Source organism: Crocodylus porosus, unplaced genomic scaffold (assembly GCF_001723895.1).
Source record: "Crocodylus porosus isolate Cpor-Errol unplaced genomic scaffold, CroPor_comp1, whole genome shotgun sequence".
Classification (NCBI taxonomy): domain Eukaryota; kingdom Metazoa; phylum Chordata; order Crocodylia; family Crocodylidae; genus Crocodylus; species Crocodylus porosus.
The window spans coordinates 1,929,932-1,947,620 of record NW_017728919.1 but is presented as its reverse complement, the minus strand read 5'-3'; the positions used below and the strand labels follow the sequence as shown (position 1 = coordinate 1,947,620).

The window sequence follows — 17,689 nt, the reverse complement described above, 5'->3', positions numbered from 1 at the left end:
ATTGAGTGAATTAGTGAGTGTGGTTTTGTTTTTTTGGGGAGGTGGGGGGATTGAGGCACTTCAGAGGAAAAAATGGCATTACTGCTGCTTCTTGACCAACCCTGCTTACCATCCCAGTCGCTGGTGCACATAAATTTATCTGTGACTTTGGGCAAGACTCTCTCCAAACTCCATCTCAGTTAAATAAGGGATAATGGTACTCTGGCTGGGCCACTGTGAGGACACATACATTAAGGATTGTGAGCTACCCCAATGCTATGATGGTGAGGTCGTTCTAAATAGCTAAAGGAGTGTCAACTATTGGAAATGGGTAAAAGCGAAAGAAAAAGAAGTGTATTTGAAATCACTGTACTCGCTGTCAGGCAAGGATCTGCTAAATGAGTGGAAAACTGCAAGAATCAAACTCCAAAAGTGAGCTATAGATTACTACTTAACGAGGCTCTGCAGATTATGGTGATGAGATAGCCATTGAGCTGAGAAGCAGCGTTGGAGCACCTGTGGAGGTTACTCATAACTTCCAGGTGGATTTTGTTTGGAAGTCTACTTCGTTTGACAGGTATGCCACCTTACTGGAAGAAGGCAGTCGAGATGTTTGATGCAACTTCTTTCATTCAGTTTAGTTGTCTTTTCCTCTTGCTGAATTTACTCTTTTATTCAACATCTGTTTTGCAAAATGCCAGGAGATATTGCCAGATTTGGTACCTGCAGCTCAATATCTGGATTTGGTGGTTTTTTAGTCGAGAGTCTTTTAATTTGCAGCAGAAAACACCATTTAACTATGCACTTGTGCACCTCCCTTCTGAATGCAGGTATTTTAAGTGTAAGATGTGGAACAAAGAATTTAGATGTACTAAAAGACCATTTTCCCACCTCCTCCTAAAAACTGATGTTGGTGTTTGTTGAGTAAGCTGCTGTATTGGAAATGCCCAAGACTCTCCCACTTCTATCTTGTCCAGAACTTGTTTAAAAACAAGTTTCCAGGTGTTAAAAGTGTGTTTCCTTCCCAAACTGCAGATGTATAAGTTAACATTTTGAGTTTGTGCCTGGTATCTGGTTTAACCTTTTTATTGCATGATTGTAATATTTTTGGTTCATATTTTGTGGTCTGATGTTCTTGCTTTCAGAATGCAAAGTGCTTTAAAAACATTTGCAGTGGATGAAACTTCTGTGTCTGGCTACATCTACCACAAGCTGTTAGGTCATGAGGTAGAAGATGTGATTATTAAATGCCAGCTGCCAAAGCGTTTTACAGCGCAAGGACTACCTGACCTCAACCATTCTCAGGTAATTCTATCTCTTAGCAGCAGACAGAATTCAATAAAAGGGGCGTGTGCACAGACTGCAGGTCAGATCTGAATAGAAAAAATTTGTAATAACCTAACCTGCTTGCAGTTTAAGTACATGTTTAATGGAAGCATTTCTTTTAGGTTTATGCTGTGAAGACCGTCTTGCAGCGTCCTCTGAGCCTTATCCAAGGTCCCCCTGGCACAGGAAAAACAGTGACATCAGCAACGATCGTCTACCATCTAGCTAGGCAGGGCAATGGGTAAGAGCTCTTAACTGAAAAGCCTGAATCCTTTTATATAAGTGATGGTTTTTTGATAGCTGGAAAATCTCATTAAGCTGTTATGATCAAAATACTTTTTGTTGAGGTTGACCCATCTCTGGTAGAAATGTTCAATGTGGAACAAACAGGTTAAGTGCTAGTCTAACTATTCTCCTTCCATCTAATTTTTAAAGGCCTGTGTTAGTTTGTGCCCCAAGTAACATAGCTGTGGATCAGCTGACCGAGAAGATTCATCAGACGGGACTGAAAGTGGTTCGCCTGTGTGCCAAAAGTCGTGAGGCAATCGATTCTCCTGTATCTTTCTTGGCATTGCACAACCAGATTAGAAACATGGACAGGTAAGAAAATCGTGCAAGAAGCCTCAAGTGTTGGCCAGATACACTTGACCCAATTTTTTTTCTCTCTGTGGACTGTGTTCAACACACATCACTGCAAACTGGCAGGCTGTTCCACAGCATTGAATAACTGAAGTGTTATACTTGAATTGTACCATGATTTCACTTTGAGGGTTAATTCTTTTGCTCTGCAGTATGCCTGAGCTTCAGAAACTGCAGCAGCTGAAAGATGAAACTGGAGAATTGTCATCTGCTGATGAGAAGCGTTATCGTGCACTGAAGCGAACAGCAGAGCGTGAATTACTTATGGTATATATAGCCTCCTTTGCTTTGCTTTTTGGGAGAACTCTGTATTTTGCAGGCTAGTTCTTGCTAGTTCATGTTTGTTTACTTGCATTAGTAATATGAGAAGTATAACTTTTTAATGATTCCTGGGGAACGTAGCTACCTCTCCATCTTGGCTGCATTTCATGAGGAGAGATGTGTAGTTTGTTAAACCTCTTGGGAATTCTTTGGGTTGAAAGTTACCTCTCTAGTGTCCCTATGAAAAGATAATCGGCTGATGCACATCTTAATTATGTTGAGCAACATATTTAATTATTCCCCAAATTCTTACAAATGCTGCTGCTGTAGTACTTGTGCGTGGGCTTTTTGTCTCCAGAATGCAGATGTTATCTGCTGCACATGTGTGGGAGCAGGTGACCCGAGACTTGCGAAAATGCAGTTCCGCTCCATTTTAATTGATGAAAGCACGCAGGCTACTGAACCGGAGTGTATGGTGCCAGTGGTTCTTGGAGCAAAGCAGGTAGGTTGGGGTCACTTTACAAATACATTACGGAACTTGTAAACTGATTGGTCACTTTCTGCACAGAGAGGAGGGCAGTTCTGTATTGCTGGTCTAAATTTCTTGCATTCTGTGAATCAAAATCATCTTATTTCCAAGGGGCGATCTTGGCTCCCAGTATAACTGATTCATTCAGTTGTCTAACTGGAAGGTCAACAATCAGTTACTTCATGTTAGGTTAGGGCTCCAGTCTGTTACTAGACATAAAGCACTTGAGAAAATCCTCAAGCTAATTCAGCTGATGATTTTAGAGTAATATGCAGTCTGAATTGAAGTCACTATCAAGCAGCTTGATTTGCCCAAAAGCTTCAGAAGCATATGCAGACTGTGTGCTCCTTCTCCACAGCTGATCCTCGTCGGTGACCACTGCCAGCTGGGTCCTGTTGTGATGTGTAAGAAAGCTGCAAAGGCAGGCCTGTCTCAGTCTCTCTTTGAGAGGCTTGTGGTGTTAGGGATCCGTCCAATCCGCCTGCAAGTGCAGTATCGGATGCATCCTGCACTTAGTGCATTTCCATCCAACATCTTCTATGAGGGCTCTCTCCAGAATGGCGTCACTGCAGGTAAATCAGGACTGGCACAGTACAAACTGCCTTCTCTGTAATGGAGAACAGCAATAGTAGTGGAGTGCCTTAATCTGAAAGGGGCAATGTGAACGTCTTGCTTTGTTCTCTTCTCACTCCTCAGCGGACCGTGTGAAAAAGGGATTTGATTTCCAGTGGCCCCAGCCAGATAAGCCGATGTTCTTCTATGTGACCCAGGGGCAGGAAGAAATTGCCAGTTCAGGCACCTCTTACTTGAACAGGTAAAGAAACTTTAGTGTCAGTGTTACGTTCCAAACTTGCCTAAGTAACACTTCCGGACGACCATTGTGCATTCACACTTAGGGTATGGGTACACATACTCATTTTGAAAGCAGGCTGAGATCCTGCCCAGAGCTGTGATAGCAGAGTATAAATGCATTACAGCTGCAGCCTGCTCACATGTGCTGCTGTGTGGAAGCATTGGGCCCCATTTTACACTTCTTCCTGAAGTGCTAATGCTCCTTCTTAGAGTTATTGGAGGTGTCACCTTGGAGCATAGATCACATTGTAAGGAGTTAAATGCTGCTTAGTGTGTCGGGGGGAATTACATAGCTTCCCATGCCCTCTGTTGCTCCTCCAGCAAGTGTACTTTGTGCAGCTGCTGGGATTGCTTGTCCTGGCTCATCTATATGTACTTAATACCGTGGGAAATGATGCAGGCTCAGTTTCTCCAAATGCTTCCCGTCCATTGTGTTATTGGAACGGTGCCTACAGCACTGCTGCAATGCAGCAAAGCAGCAAGTCTTACTAAGTAACTTAAACTGGTAAATAAACCAATCTCTCCTCCTAGGACGGAAGCTGCTAATGTGGAGAAGATAACTACAAAGCTGTTGAAAGCTGGTGCCAAACCGGATCAGATTGGCATCATTACACCCTACGAGGGTCAGCGATCTTACCTGGTGCAGTACATGCAGTTCAGCGGGTCCTTGCATACGAAGCTCTACCAGGTACAAAGCTTCTGACATGGTGGAATTCCAGATATTTGTCTGCCTTTCACATGCATGCCGAGTGCAGCCAAGTGCATTGTGCCGCCAGTCATAGCATAGTTCCCTTCCTTGCACTGGGCTTCCAATGGGACGTGGCTTATGTGGTGTTTCTTCCTTTCAGGAAGTGGAAATCGCAAGTGTTGATGCTTTCCAGGGACGGGAGAAGGATTTTATTATCCTTTCTTGCGTAAGAGCCAATGAGCACCAAGGAATTGGATTTTTAAATGATCCCAGACGTCTTAACGTGGCTCTTACCAGAGCAAGGTACGGTAGTACTCCAGGGGCATGTGGCAGGGCCTTCCAATGTGAGCAAGCTGTTGCCCCACAGATTAAGGTGCTGGGAACACCAGAATAAACCAAATGGAATGTGGAAAAGATTCAGGAAATGATTTGCTGCTTCCATTGTGTGGTGCTCACAGGTGTCACTGTAAGAGCAAGAGCGGGGAACCCAAGCAGGCATGTGTGTGCCAGTTAACACTGAGGCTGATTCCACTTTTTTTGACTCTTCTAAATGGAGAAATAAGCCAGTACTGCATAATTCAGAAATTGCATTGGAGGCGTAGAGGTCAAATTTAAGGCTGTCAGCATTTAACTGCAGGCACAGATGTCAGCAGCTCAGCTAAGACCACATGTTTGAACCTGCTGCAGTCCCACGTGCAGCTCCTCTCCTGTCTGCCCTTGACAGCTGCTGGTGCTGGCAGCCCTGGGGAGCTGCGGTGAGGAGTGTGCATGAAACCAGTTGGGAGTCTGGGAACTCCACTGCTTTACAGGAAGCCCAGAGCACGGGTAGTTGAGAGGTGCTCTAGGATCTGTGCTTTTCTTGCAGTGCATGCATACTCTGATGGGAGGGGGCATTGCAGCCCTGGAGGGGAAGAGTTTGCCCTGTGAACTTGCATCTAATTCTGCTTTGTCAAACCATTGTATTGGGTGGTGGGAGGGGAAGAGTTGACTGTCAAGTGTATCTGATTTGGCTATTGGCTGTACAGATATGGAGTCATTATTGTTGGAAACCCAAAGGCTCTGTCTAAGCAGCCTCTTTGGAACCACCTGCTGAACTACTACAAAGAGCAGAAGGTGCTAGTAGAGGGACCACTGAATAACCTCCGGGAAAGCCTCATGCAGTTCAGCAAGCCTCGTAAACTCGTCAATACCATCAACCCCGTAAGTCCTGGCCAGCAGATGGGTCTGTCTTAACCTGGATGAGAGAGGGGAAATCTAACTGAAATGGTCGCAGTGTTGCTGTGACACCTGTTTTGTAGCCAGGAAGGCTTTGGATCCTGTAGGAAAGGGCATGAATGGCAGGTGTGACTAACTTACTGCAGGGCTAGGAATGCATTGCTGCCCCTTGCTGGCTGTTTCTGGAGGCTGCGGGGCTGGCTCCATTGCATCTTGAAGTCCTGCTCCTGCTTCCCTGAAAGGAGAGCCTGTTGTGGGCAGAGGGGCAGGTGGCAGCTGCTCTGGCGTCCAGAGGGTTCTCATTGCTGGGCCCTAGCAAGTCTGGACTCTTGTGTTTGTAGCTGCTTGCACGCGACCCAGAGGGCTGTCACATCTGGTTCCCCTCTAGGCCCAGCCCTGCTGGCTGAGCAGTCTCCTGTACTTAAGCTCTTTCCCATTGTGGGTTTTTAAATCTTGGGAGTGGCCTCCAAAACGAGCAGAGTGGAAGCACCAGTCCACTTGTGGAGAAATGTCAGGTTTCTGACACGACTCAGCCCAGTGTCTGACTCTTTCTTTTCAGTTTAAATGGGCTTCGTCTCGTTGTCCCTCAGTAAAAAAAGCAAAAGTAGCAGTAAAATAAACTTTTGTCGCTCATCAGCAGAACCCAACGGTAAGAACAGAGCAAGAGAGAGAGTGGAAAATGATTCAGTTCAATCAAACTCAAGCTGGGTTTAAATTTCAAACTTTCTTTAGACAGTTTTTGCAGCTAAGTGTAGGTTGGCTTAAATGACAGATGTGCACCACTTTCTAGTGGGGCACGGATTCCCTCAAAGCTCCAAGGTCACGGTGGTTCAGTTGGTAACATTCATTTATCTTCCTGTAACACTTCCAGGGTGCCCGTTTCATGACAACTGCCATGTATGATGCACGTGAAGCTATTATTCCAGGATCTGTCTATGACAGGAGCAGTCAAGGTAGAGGAAGCTCTGGGAGGACAACTCCTTCATTCACTGTTCCCTTTCTGTCGCCATTAGAAGGGATCTTTGCATTTTGATGTAGAGGCAAGATTTCTCTTGCACTGCCTTGTGAGCCTCAGCAGCCTCTTCCCCCAATAAAAAAACCCCCCCAAGATGCAAGAATGTAGCATTCCCACAGAATTCCTGACTATATTCATGTTGCAGCCATGGTGAGCTGGATAAAAATTGGTTTCATTTCATTAAGATGTTAATGTTGCATCCCCTGCAAGGTGCAGAGAAGGGGCAAGGCTTTCTTTGGGGGCAGGACTGTAGAAATGCCTGATGGTGGTGGGCCCTCTAGATACCCAGACATTCCCGTGTAGGCAGGGAGCAGAGGTGTGTAGAACCAGTGTGATCTCAAAGCTCCCCTGCACTGTTGCCTTCCCTAGGGCGCCCATCCAACATGTACTTCCAGACTCATGACCAGATTGGTATGATTAGTGCTGGGCCCAGCCACGTCCCTGCGATGAACATTCCTATCCCTTTCAATCTCGTCATGCCACCAATGCCGCCACCAGGATACTTCGGGCAGGCCAATGGCCCAGCGGCAGGTACGTAAACGCTAGCTAGCTTCAGTCCAACAAGTGAAGATGGCGTATTGTTACTGGTAACTGCCTCTCCTGGAAGGAAAGGGCGGAACCTATACAAGGGCACCTCAGGGGCCCAGGAGAAGGAATGCTTTTCACTGACTGCTGCCAGGTGGGCCAGAATTGTTGCTGGGGTCAGGAAGCTGCATTTCCTTTCTCAGCTGTAAGGCTGGGCACATGCAATGTAGGGTCACTATCCATGCTCTAAGGAGAAGTTGTCACCTGCTAGGATCTAGCAGTCTGCTCTAGGCTGCCTCTAAAGGCTTGGATGCATAGAGAAGTTGTTGCCTGAATACACATCATGCATGGTATTTTAAATGACCAATGAATGTTTCACAAAACGTTTGAAGTAACTGTTCCTGCTTGGTGCGCGGTTGGTTGCCTCTTTCAGGGCGCGGCACACCCAAAGGGAAGACTGGCCGTGGCGGGCGCCAGAAAAATCGTTTTGGGATTCCTGGAACTAGCCAGTCGAACCTTCCCAACAGTCAAGCGAGCCAAGACGTGGTGTCCCAGCCTTTCTCCCAGGGTCCACTGACTCAGGGCTATATCTCCATGAGTCAGCCATCGCAGATGAGCCAGCCAGGACTCTCCCAACCAGAATTATCACAGGTAGGAGTAAGACGTTCTTACCAACAGATTGCTGGGCTCTGTATGCACATGGAGGCAGGGCGTGTGTATATGGATCCTCCTATTTTTATAGTCCTGGGGTGGTTTTCACTTCCATTTCCACAGATCCAAAGCCTGAAAAATGTCAGTGGCCCCTTGAGGTGCACCCTTGTAGTCTGGTGTTGCCTGCATCTCCCATATGTCAATGGTGCCATTCATTTTTATGTGGTACTCTCATTTTCACCTAGGCCCTAACCTTAAACTGGCTCCTTGTTGCAAGGTGAGAGTTTTGGTGTCTTCACAGAACAAATATTGGGCATTACAGTAAGACTTGCTGCTCTGTCAAAGGGTCCACTGGATTTGCAGCAGAGCTGATTAGAGGCCAAGGGCTCCAAGCTGCCATTAAACACACAACATGCTTGGGAATTTAAGTCTCCAACTCTTGTGGTAATGACAGAACGTCTCTCGTTTTAGGACAGTTACCTTGGTGATGAGTTTAAATCTCAGATTGATGTGGCGCTGTCACAGGATTCTACCTACCAGGGTGAACGTGCATATCAACACGGTGGAGTGACGGGACTGTCACAGTATTAGAGTGTAAGGCGTGGAGGGTGTCGGTTGATTCCTTACTCCTGTGACTTGAGCTGTATTTGGTGCGCCAGCAGGAGACCAGTCAGTAACATCACCGCTGTCTCTTTCTGCCCTTAGGTTGAGGAAGAAGAGCTAAGCTTGTGTGGAGCTTAGTTCATCAGCATTTTATTCTGGGTAATAAAAAAAATAAAATAAAATGGATACCTGTTTTCCACTGCTAAAACTGAAGCACCACTGTGTGAGAGCAACAGGAGAGAGAGAAACCAACCAACGGAGAGGAGAGAAAGGAGCGCGCGCGAGAGAGCCCACTGCTAGCTCACTGAGACAAGGAGACTGACCGGAGAGGAGAGAGAGCACCGAAGGACTGGCTGGCGCCTCACTGGGAAGGCAACTCGTCCTGGAAAAATGAGTGGTCAGCTGAGTCCCTGCTCCCCCAGTCAACCAAGCTCGAGAGAAGGGCCTTAAGCAGGTTTCACTTCATTCCATACTTCTCTTTGCGAGCAGGGCTTTGCTTTTCAGAGCAGAGGGGAGAGGAAAACCCTCATCTCAGAGTTCTTCCGTTGTCTTTTCCCTTAAAGAGGTTCCATATCCTCACAGCAGCTGCCTGCGCTTTAGAAGCAGAGGATTTGAAAGGAAAGATCCTGTCCCAAAGCGACAGTGAGCCGAGCAGAAAGCCTGCAGAACGTGGCGCTGCCAAACTCTGAGATGCAGGTTTTGTTGTCCAAAGCTGGCTCTGAAATTCTAGTGTCATCGTGCCGCCTGCTTTCTGAACGGGTCTTTCGTGGCAAGGTGGTTTTAAAGAGATCCTTTCAAAGGAGCACTGGATTTTTAGAAGTTTGTCTCTGAATTCTTAGTGGTGGACCTGGGAGATCCTTGTTCTGAGAAGCTTACAAACCTAAATTAGAACACCAGCCTGGAACTTTCAGTGTGATTCAAAGTTGCAGCAATCAGCCTCTTCTTCCTACAATGGATAGCAGTTAGAGGGAAAGGAGCCTGCGCGCTCAAGCAGGAGGAGGGTTTCAAAGTGTTTTCTGTATGCTTTAATTGGCTACTGTCTGGACTCTACTCTGTGAAAACAAGCCTTTCTGTAAGATGAACTGTGCGCTTAAAAGGGGATGGGTTCTTGTGCCCTTCGGCCCTGGAGGAAAAGACTCGAAGGCCTGCATTATTCACTCCCACTAGCGTTGGGAAGAAGTAGTGGAAACTGGGGATTATATTGGTTTTGAAGTAAAGACTCTATAATGATATCAAAGCAGGTTGGAAAAAACATGGGAAAAGCAGGCAGTTGTTGGAAGGTGGCCTCTGGTAGATGGGTATAATTAGAGATCACGGGTTAGGCTTTTGTGTGGCTTCTTCAGTGATTTAATGCAGATAGCTGAAAGATGCAGGTGGTAGTTAAACCCGGAGACTTCTTTTCAGTTAGTAGACGCAGCTGAGGCATCGCTCCTAGCTTGAGAAATAGCTGGGAGTCCAACTGAAAACAGCACATCAAAAAAGCCATCCAGTTTCTAAGTTGTACCCATGTCTTAAGTCAGATGGGAACACTGGGAGCATTTTATTTGTGTTTAAACCTTTTTAGAAACAGTGCAGAGAACTTCGATTCGTACTAATCCATTTTTATCAAATCCCTAAATTAGAATAACCTCTACCTCCTAATTGGCCAAGATCAGTAGAGTGGATCGCTAATCTAGGTGTTTTTAAAGATTGAATTAAGTTAGCTTTATAATCAAAGGGCTCCAAGTGTTTCTAGTCTTTGTTTTGTTTTGTTTTGTTTTGTTTTGTTGAGGACTTTAAAATGCCTCTCATATGAATGTATTGCAAATAACGTCTGCCCCCCCCTTTCATGACTGTCCTTTCTGTAGATTGTGGACCCGCTTTCATCACTTGTACATGCTGTAGCTTTTCAAGAGTGTCTCTTCCCCCAGGATAGATCAGGTGTAGCATAACCAGGTTTTCGGAGTAGTGTGCACACGCTAGAGCAGGGGTTAACCTGTGTGTTCCTGCAGAGAGAATGCTGTTCCAAATCGGCAAAATAACTTAAAAGCCCCTCCTGATCGAAATGACCGTTCTTGCCATACAAAGCCTCGAGTTTAGACTTCCAAAATGTGCAGAGAATGGAGACACAGGCCACCTTCCTTCACGTAAGATGGACTCTTTTATTTATTAACATTGCCGAAGGGCTTTTTAATTTGTTTTCCTTCTGGGTATGCTGTGTAGTCGCATAGAGTTTTGAGATAGGTTTAAGCTGTAACCCTTTGTGCAATGCAATCCATTGGGTATGTAGTCCCCTTCTCTTCCCTCCCCCCTTATTTCACTGTTTGAAATGCTTGCCTCTGCTTTGTGCTGTTTTTCCTTTGTAGCAGTTACTCTGAGTTTTATAAAACCACAGACATCAGTGCTAGCACGATGTTACTCTTTTGATTTTGTCTGTTTGTTTTAAACCTGTTTGTCATCAATAAAAATATTAATAAACAGCTGTTGCATTCAAGCTGGAGCCTCTCTTTTTCCATCCTTGCTTCAGCTCTTTTTGAAAACCTTCACTGAAGTTTGGCTCAATTTCCAATTGTATAAATTTCTCATGTTTTATTACATTTTTAACACAACCTAGTACAAAAGTGGGGTGTACAGAGCATACATGAGTAAGCAAATGAACTGTAAAAAGTCTGTTACAGGTAAATGCCCTACCCAGGTCCCCTCCTCTGGGCTTGTCCAGTCCTGCACATGCCTTAAGAACAAGCATCAATGGGAATGGTCAGGAGCCTGACGAGGCACAGTCTGTGCCCATGCACGGATGTTGCGCAGCAGTGATGTGGGTTGGAAAAGGCTTGTAGAAAACCAAGAGAAGTGACAAGCAAGCTGGAAGTGGGGGTAAGATGGTGCCTGATTTGATATGCCTGTGTGGGCATCTAAATATCCTCAGAGCTCCTTTTTGCTCTGCTGGTAAACCAAGACTATGTTATATTTGCTAAGGAAGCCTTTCAAACAGGCTTTATAGCAATGTCTAGGCCTGGTCTCATTGCCCCCCAGACACGCATGGTAGAGCAGTCAGATGTCTGGCGATGGTGGAATTTGGGTTACTGCGCTTGTTCTGCCCTGTGATCAAACTCCGGTCAGCAGCCAACCTCAGCTATGTTGCATTAAGGTGACTTTACAGCTATGGCTTGGCAGAAAGGATTTATTTCATCCCTGGCTGCTCTGGCTCACAAGATGAGACGGGTAAGAATCCTCGCTTTTGACTACAGCAAAGAGCCTGCTGCTGTCTCCAAGTCATTTACTTGGCAAGCACAGGTAGGGGCCAGGTGAAAAGCCTCCTCCATGACCAGATGTGTCCTAAATATACTAACTTTAAGCTCCTTCCTCAACACAGAAACAATCTGTGAGAGAGGCAGATGCTATTTTTTTTTATTATTTTAGATGATAAACTAATCACTTGCCCTCAGAGATGTGTGTTAAAAAGCTTGGGAGGGGGACCAGCCTGACTTAAGTCATTTCATTACAGCAATGAAATTCCAGTAATTATTAGACACACCCTCCATGCTTTCATAGGCTTTAGTAACTGCTAGTTCCTGCTGAACTATCACAGTAAATTGGACTCCTCTGTCCTCTAAGCTTTGTGAGGCAGGGCCAAACTCCACCTTCACCAGTGTTTCAATTAAGTTTCTGAATTAGGACACTTAAACAGTAGGGCACAAGCACATTGCCTGGGTGGGATAGTGGTGACTTTCCACTACTACGCAGCAGGGTCTCCAACCCACTGGGTTCCTGTTCAACCAACTAAACTTAGGCATGTTATCAGTAAGCACAACACAAATTCATTGATCAGGGTAGGGAAAGGTCCTCATCCCTGAAAACTACTTAAAATAACTTAGAAGAAAAGTGGTTAAACCTTTAGCTCCCCCACAGGGAAAAAGACCCATCCTGTTAATGCCCGAAAGTCCAAATATTAAGATGCAGTAGGTACAAAAACAGCCTGCACTAGTTTGACTTGCATTTAAAAAGAACAAAGTTTCAAGTTTAATTCATATCCCTTGTTCCTTCTCTCCCCCCTCACCAGGAGATTGCAGCTGCCCTGCTCCAACTAGAGCCCCTGCCTGGCACCTTCCATGCGCAGGTGTCTCCGTACAGTCCTGTGACCTCAGGAGCAGCTGCTCCGTTCTGCTGCTTGCAACAGACTAAGGGTGAAGAAGCAGGTTGTGATGAGATGAAGTCGGAGAAATGATTCACTGCATGGGGGAGTTGTTCTGCTGGCGGCTCCCCTGAAGCCACAGGAGCTGCGCTGGGTTTCTGATGGAAAGCACATCTGCTTGCATAATGCACACAGACCCTCTGGCCTGACTAAAGATAGGAATGACTTGGTAGCTTTGCCCAGGCTTCAAGCAGATTACAAGAAAGACTTCACTTAGCATCCAGCACGTTTGCTGCGAAATAAAGTAGGCAGGTGGTGGCAACACAAAGCTGTTAAGGTAGAGCGCAGCGCTGGCTTGAGACTCTTCTAATAGAAGAGCCCAGAGACCTGTTGAGGGACTTCAGCAGCCTCCACTGGGCTGGATTCAGGCTCAGCACAGGCCAGTGAGGATTTTGCAGCTACCTGCACACTACATAGTTCACAGCAGTTAGTCACTGCTCCCATTGCCTTGAACACAAGCGTGGCCTGCCATCCCCCGCAGACACTGGGACGAGATCACATGTCCCTGTTGCTTTAACGCTGCATGTAAAAGACAAGGTTCTAGCACCAGCCAAGACTAGTCCGCACAACTGCAAGGTGGCCAAGTCCTGCTCCTGCACCTCGCTGAGTCCTTGGTGTGTTAGTGGGGAAATCAAGCCGTCCAGATGGCATTAAATTAGTTTCTGTATGAACCAGATTCTCTGCTCCCTACTGGGAACAGACTGTGCATAACCTGTTCCCACCCCCCTCCCTCCCGAAACAAGGGTATTGCTCATGCAGTGCACAGGGGCTGGGAACAGGCAGCAGCAGAGCACAACAGGAGGGCATGGACTTGGAGGTTCAACAGCAAAAGAGCAAGAGAAAACACCGGAGAAAGGACTAGTCTCTGTGCAGTCTGTCTATTGCTCTTCTCTGCTGTCTGCTTCAGGGCCAGCCAGCCTAGGCTGAAGGCAGGGCACTAGTAACACTTGAAGCCAGTCAGTAAACTACAGCCCATTCAGCATACAGAAGAGGGCTGTGGGTGTGGGTAACTGAAGCCCAACATTAGCCAGGTCACCTAAGTCCATTTAGGCTTGCTGCAGCATTGCCAAAGACTGGTTTCTACCAGCAAGGAGCTTGGAGCAGTATTCTTTATAGCACCAACCTTGCTACAAAATCCTGTCCTCACAGCCCCAGAAAAGTCCACCCCTTCCCATGCTCACGCACACTGCCTGGACCTCCAACTAGCACAGGAGGCAATGAGGTGGTATCTGCCATCAAGCACAAGCAGCAAAACGAACTCCCACTCAAACATCAGCCTGTGCAGTTCTTTACACTGGGAGGCAGCAGAGTCCACCCAGCAGGTCAGCATCTGGGGGAAAACCCTGCGCCATTCATGCCAGCTTGTGCACCTTGGTGCCAGCGGTTGAGATCTCCCCTGTGAGGATGCATCTTACACCCAGGTATCAGGAAAGGGGCAGGGGGAGCTCTCGACACAAGCCGCACCAAGGTGAGACCTCAGTCTGCTGCCAGGAGATCCGGTTCCATCACAACCCCCACCCCAAGCCATCCATCACCTGTCCTTATCTGCAGCCACACTCGTCCACCACCATGTCTTCATAGTGCCGCAGCACCACGTTGTCGTGATTGTCATAGAAGAGGACGGAGATGGGGGAGAGGCGGATGGGGACACAGCAGGGCTGGGGGGTGCCCTCAGGGTCCAGCGAGTGCACCATGGTTTGCAGGATGGCATGGTTGGTGCTGTTCAGCTCGGTGGTCAGGGGGAAAGGGCATTCCCCCAGGCAGTAGTTGGCCATGTAGCCCTGCGGTGCGATGATCCAGTTCTCCCAGCCCACGTCGCTGAAGCTGATGTAAAGCCGCCGGGACTTGCAGAGGCTGCTCGGCATCACGGGGGTGTAGTAGGAGCTCCTCTTTTTCCTGGCGGCCTTGCACTGCCCCAGCTGGAGGGACACGACCAGCAGGGAGGCATTGAGGAAGGAGTCGACACCGGCACAAAAGTTCCCCGGGTGCCTGCCCAGCAAGGCCGAGGACCCAGCCCTGCCGCTCACGGAGATCTCCAGGACCAAGCCCAGGTTCCTGCTCTGGGTTCTCCAGTCCCTGCCCACCTGGGTCAGGTTGAAAAGGAGCGACTTGTGCAGCTGCACGAAGGACTGTGCCAGCAGGAGCCTGCGGCTGGGTGGCGGGGAAGGCAGCTCCCGCAAGGAGGGTGGTGGGGCGCGGTACAGCCTCAGCTCGAACACCTGCCCAGGACCAGGGGCCCGGTATGAGTTGTGCCCAAACTGGAGCTGGAGCTGCGCCATTGTGAGCTGCTCCCCATCCTCCAGCACGGAAAGGTTGAAGTACAGACGCTTCTCCAGGCACAGTAGGGTCCGTGGCCCCCCACTGTGAAGGAAGTGGCCTGAGGGGGAAGGACAGGAGAGGGGCATTGGTACTGCCTGCCCAGAGCTGTGGCCACCTGGCAAACAGGCAGGCAGATGCGTTTCACGGCACGTGCTGGAGTGACGCTAGCAGGAGACATGGCAGTGGTGGCAGGGGCTCTGGCACGGCCTGGCAGAGCACAACCCCAAGCAGCCCAGGAACGCACACCTGGTGCTAGCACCAGGCCCGCCCCCATGCTCCTGAGCAAGCATATGCTACCACTGCATGTAACAGGAGATATGTGCCTACGTGCACAGCAGGGCTCGGTGCCCCCAGCCGCAGAGCAGCTGCTCTGTCTCAGAGCTAGCCCTGGGCACCCTGCCCCAGTGCTGGGCCAGGCCTGCTCTGGGGAGGAGGCCCAGGCTGCCGCACCTGGAAAGTTTTTGCAGACAGAGCAGTTGTGCGCTGGGCGCTACTGAACCGTGACTCCGCAGGGCTCAAGATGGATGGGATGTGGGGCTCCGGCCTCTGCCTACAGAAGCAGCTTTGCTCTGACTGGCAGTGCGGAGCCTGGCACTCGCTGCCCCCTCCCTATACTCTGCTTGCAGTGTTGGCACCAGCCACAGGAGAAGGTCTCCCGTGACCTCCCAGGACTTCAGGAGCAGCAGGCATGACTCAGGTTACAGCAGCAAGCAGCTCTCAAAGCAAACTCAGAGCACCTGGAGAGGGCAGGTCTCATTGCAGAGCCAGAGAACCTGGAGCAGAGCAGGGACTGGCCTGCCTGGGAGTCCAGAGCAGAAACAGATCATACCAATCTCAACTCCCAGTCCAAACCACGCTGCCTCTCCGGACCAGTGACCAGGACCTAGACTACAGATGGTGCCTGAAACAGATGCCCAGACACCTGGCTCCCAGGGACTGGGCCTTAAGGGCAGTCACCAAAAACCCCAGAACATGGGAGTCTCTGTACCTTGGTCGTTGAAGACGCGTATGATGTTCCCGGGGACGTTGAACTCCTCCACCCAGCAGGCATCCTCCCGGCCTGGGCTCAAAGGGGAAGGGATCTCTCTCTTCTGGAAGACCCGCCAGAGCACGGAGGGCACAGGAGCAGGCGACCTGGGGCTGGGCTTGGTGCTCAGGCCCAGGGATTTCAAAAGCAAACTTTCTCGTGTGCTTAAATCCATCCCTAGGGTCCTGCTGACCAGAGCCCAGAAGAGGCCAGCTGCAAAAACAGCTCTCCAAAAGACCAGCCCCATCTTCCAGCAGACAAAGAGCCCAGCAGCTGGAGAGGAGCTCTGCACACCAGGCAGCAGGAGGGGTGGTGTCGGTGTGATTGGTGCCTTTGATCTGTTTAGGGCTCAATTAGCAGAGGGCTCCCAGGATTGGGTGGAGGAGTGCAAACAATTACCCATGGCCCTTAACCCTTTGGGTTCGGAGATCCCCAGGTGGCTTCACCCTCTGCAGCCTCAAGCCTGCAGCATACTAGGATGGAGCTCAGTCGAGATGCCCCACGTGGACGCAACCATGCTGGGACAGAGGCGCCTGCAGCCCCGATACCCATTCCTGGAAACGCAGGCATCACTGGTGGGCTCCAGAGCTGTCCTGCCTCCCCAGGACTCCTTGCTAGGTCTCCAGCCCAGCGAACGCACGTGGCTCTTGGGTGTTTGCTGGCCTGGAGAGCTGAGTGGCTCAGGCCAAGGCTGCAAAGAGGGTGTAGGGCCAGGGACTCTGCACCCCCCATCAGCAAGCCTGTGAGCACGGGTACTGGGGATGCCTGCCGGGCCCAACGGGGCAGCACCAAAGCATGCGGGCTCAGCCACGGGCAGGGACAGACAGAACAGGGGCTGGAGGGCACCAGATAGAACCGAGCCACAGCCAGAGCGGTCCACGGTGCTCCGGCATGGCTGTGGGGCTCTGCCTCTGGAGCAAGATGTGCTGGCATCACAGCTCCCCAGGGCAGGCACCTTCCTATGCAGGGCAGCCTGCAACATTTCCATTCCCACTGATGCTGCCCTGCATCTCCCCAGGGGATCAGTCCAGGGGGGTCTAGCACCCAAGCTGCCCTGGCAGACAGCAGCAAGGTGCTTCCTTCTTGCCTCTAAAGCAAAGGTGTTGACGGTGGGCAGCTTGGAGCCTCAGGGTCCCTGCAATGGAGATCAACATCTGCGCCAGCTGTGTCTGGCGCTTCCCTCTGCTCTGATGGGCTGCAAATTTCCAGTGTTCCCCATCCTCCCCACATCCACTCCCTGCCTGGTAGCAATATGCCAGGGACCACAGGAGACCCCTCCTCCTGCACCCCGACACATGCCTGCTCTAGCAGCCCTGGATGCAGCTTTTCTCTACCCCGAGTGCATCAGGAGTAGGGCTTTTGCAAGGCCACCTCTGCTTACTGACTCCCCAGCCCAGCAGGGCTAACACACAAGAGAACAGAGGTCTGCTTCCAAGTCCCACCTACAACCCCAGGCTGGACGGAGTTAGCGTGGCCCCTTGCTCACATCAAGTGGACACGGGAGCAGTCCCTCCTGACCTGCTACGCCCAGAGGGCAGGATCAGGCCCTGAAGTACTGGCAGTTTGTCCCCAGGCAACTCTCATGAAACATTCCCTCTAAAACATCCAAGTCAAAGCCAGGCAGCCGAAGCACCTTCTGACCAGTTCCCCCCCCCTCCCCCCCAACTCTGACCCAGCTCCGCTGGCAGAGGGGCAGCAGACTGACAGGCCCGGCGGGATTAGGGAGGCAGGTTTCTATCAACTTCGGTTGTGTTTTCACTTCCAGGAGACTCTCCTGGTGGCTCAGGCTGCAGTTATCTGGGGTTAGCATCTAAGTCAGGGACCAAAGGGAAGGAGAAAGCAATTATCTCCCCGCCCCTGCTCTGGGGCCCACCCCCTGCAGGGCTGGC

The 17,689-nt window shown here is 49.6% G+C and overlaps 2 protein-coding genes across 5 annotated transcripts in view; one reads left to right on the top strand and one right to left on the bottom strand.

Annotated features, from left to right (window-relative positions):
- Positions 1 to 10,756, top strand: part of UPF1 (UPF1, RNA helicase and ATPase) — a 21,439-nt gene extending 10,683 nt beyond the window's left edge. For 2 of the 4 annotated variants that reach the window (XM_019538343.1, XM_019538341.1), the window contains exons 9-24: positions 448 to 556; positions 1,125 to 1,284; positions 1,428 to 1,546; positions 1,741 to 1,905; positions 2,097 to 2,211; positions 2,564 to 2,707; positions 3,093 to 3,306; positions 3,431 to 3,548; positions 4,118 to 4,274; positions 4,435 to 4,577; positions 5,300 to 5,474; positions 6,361 to 6,442; positions 6,874 to 7,035; positions 7,463 to 7,680; positions 8,152 to 8,274; positions 8,386 to 10,756. In XM_019538343.1, coding sequence (XP_019393888.1) covers positions 448 to 556; positions 1,125 to 1,284; positions 1,428 to 1,546; positions 1,741 to 1,905; positions 2,097 to 2,211; positions 2,564 to 2,707; positions 3,093 to 3,306; positions 3,431 to 3,548; positions 4,118 to 4,274; positions 4,435 to 4,577; positions 5,300 to 5,474; positions 6,361 to 6,442; positions 6,874 to 7,035; positions 7,463 to 7,680; positions 8,152 to 8,271 — 2,201 coding nt within the window. In that variant the 3' untranslated portion in view covers positions 8,272 to 8,274; positions 8,386 to 10,756. Of the gene's footprint in view, positions 1 to 438; positions 557 to 1,124; positions 1,285 to 1,427; positions 1,547 to 1,740; positions 1,906 to 2,096; positions 2,212 to 2,563; positions 2,708 to 3,092; positions 3,307 to 3,430; positions 3,549 to 4,117; positions 4,275 to 4,434; positions 4,578 to 5,299; positions 5,475 to 6,360; positions 6,443 to 6,873; positions 7,036 to 7,462; positions 7,681 to 8,151; positions 8,275 to 8,385 lie in introns of all 4 variants that reach the window. The other 2 variants (XM_019538342.1, XM_019538340.1) reach the window with 1 other exon arrangement.
- Positions 10,050 to 17,689, bottom strand: GDF1 (growth differentiation factor 1). The gene is made up of 2 exons (XM_019538345.1): positions 15,762 to 17,689; positions 10,050 to 14,831 (listed from the first exon to the last, which is right to left on the bottom strand). Exons 1-2 carry the CDS (start codon positions 16,045 to 16,047, stop codon positions 13,996 to 13,998), a joined length of 1,122 nt encoding a protein of 373 aa, XP_019393890.1. The 5' UTR covers positions 16,048 to 17,689; the 3' UTR covers positions 10,050 to 13,995.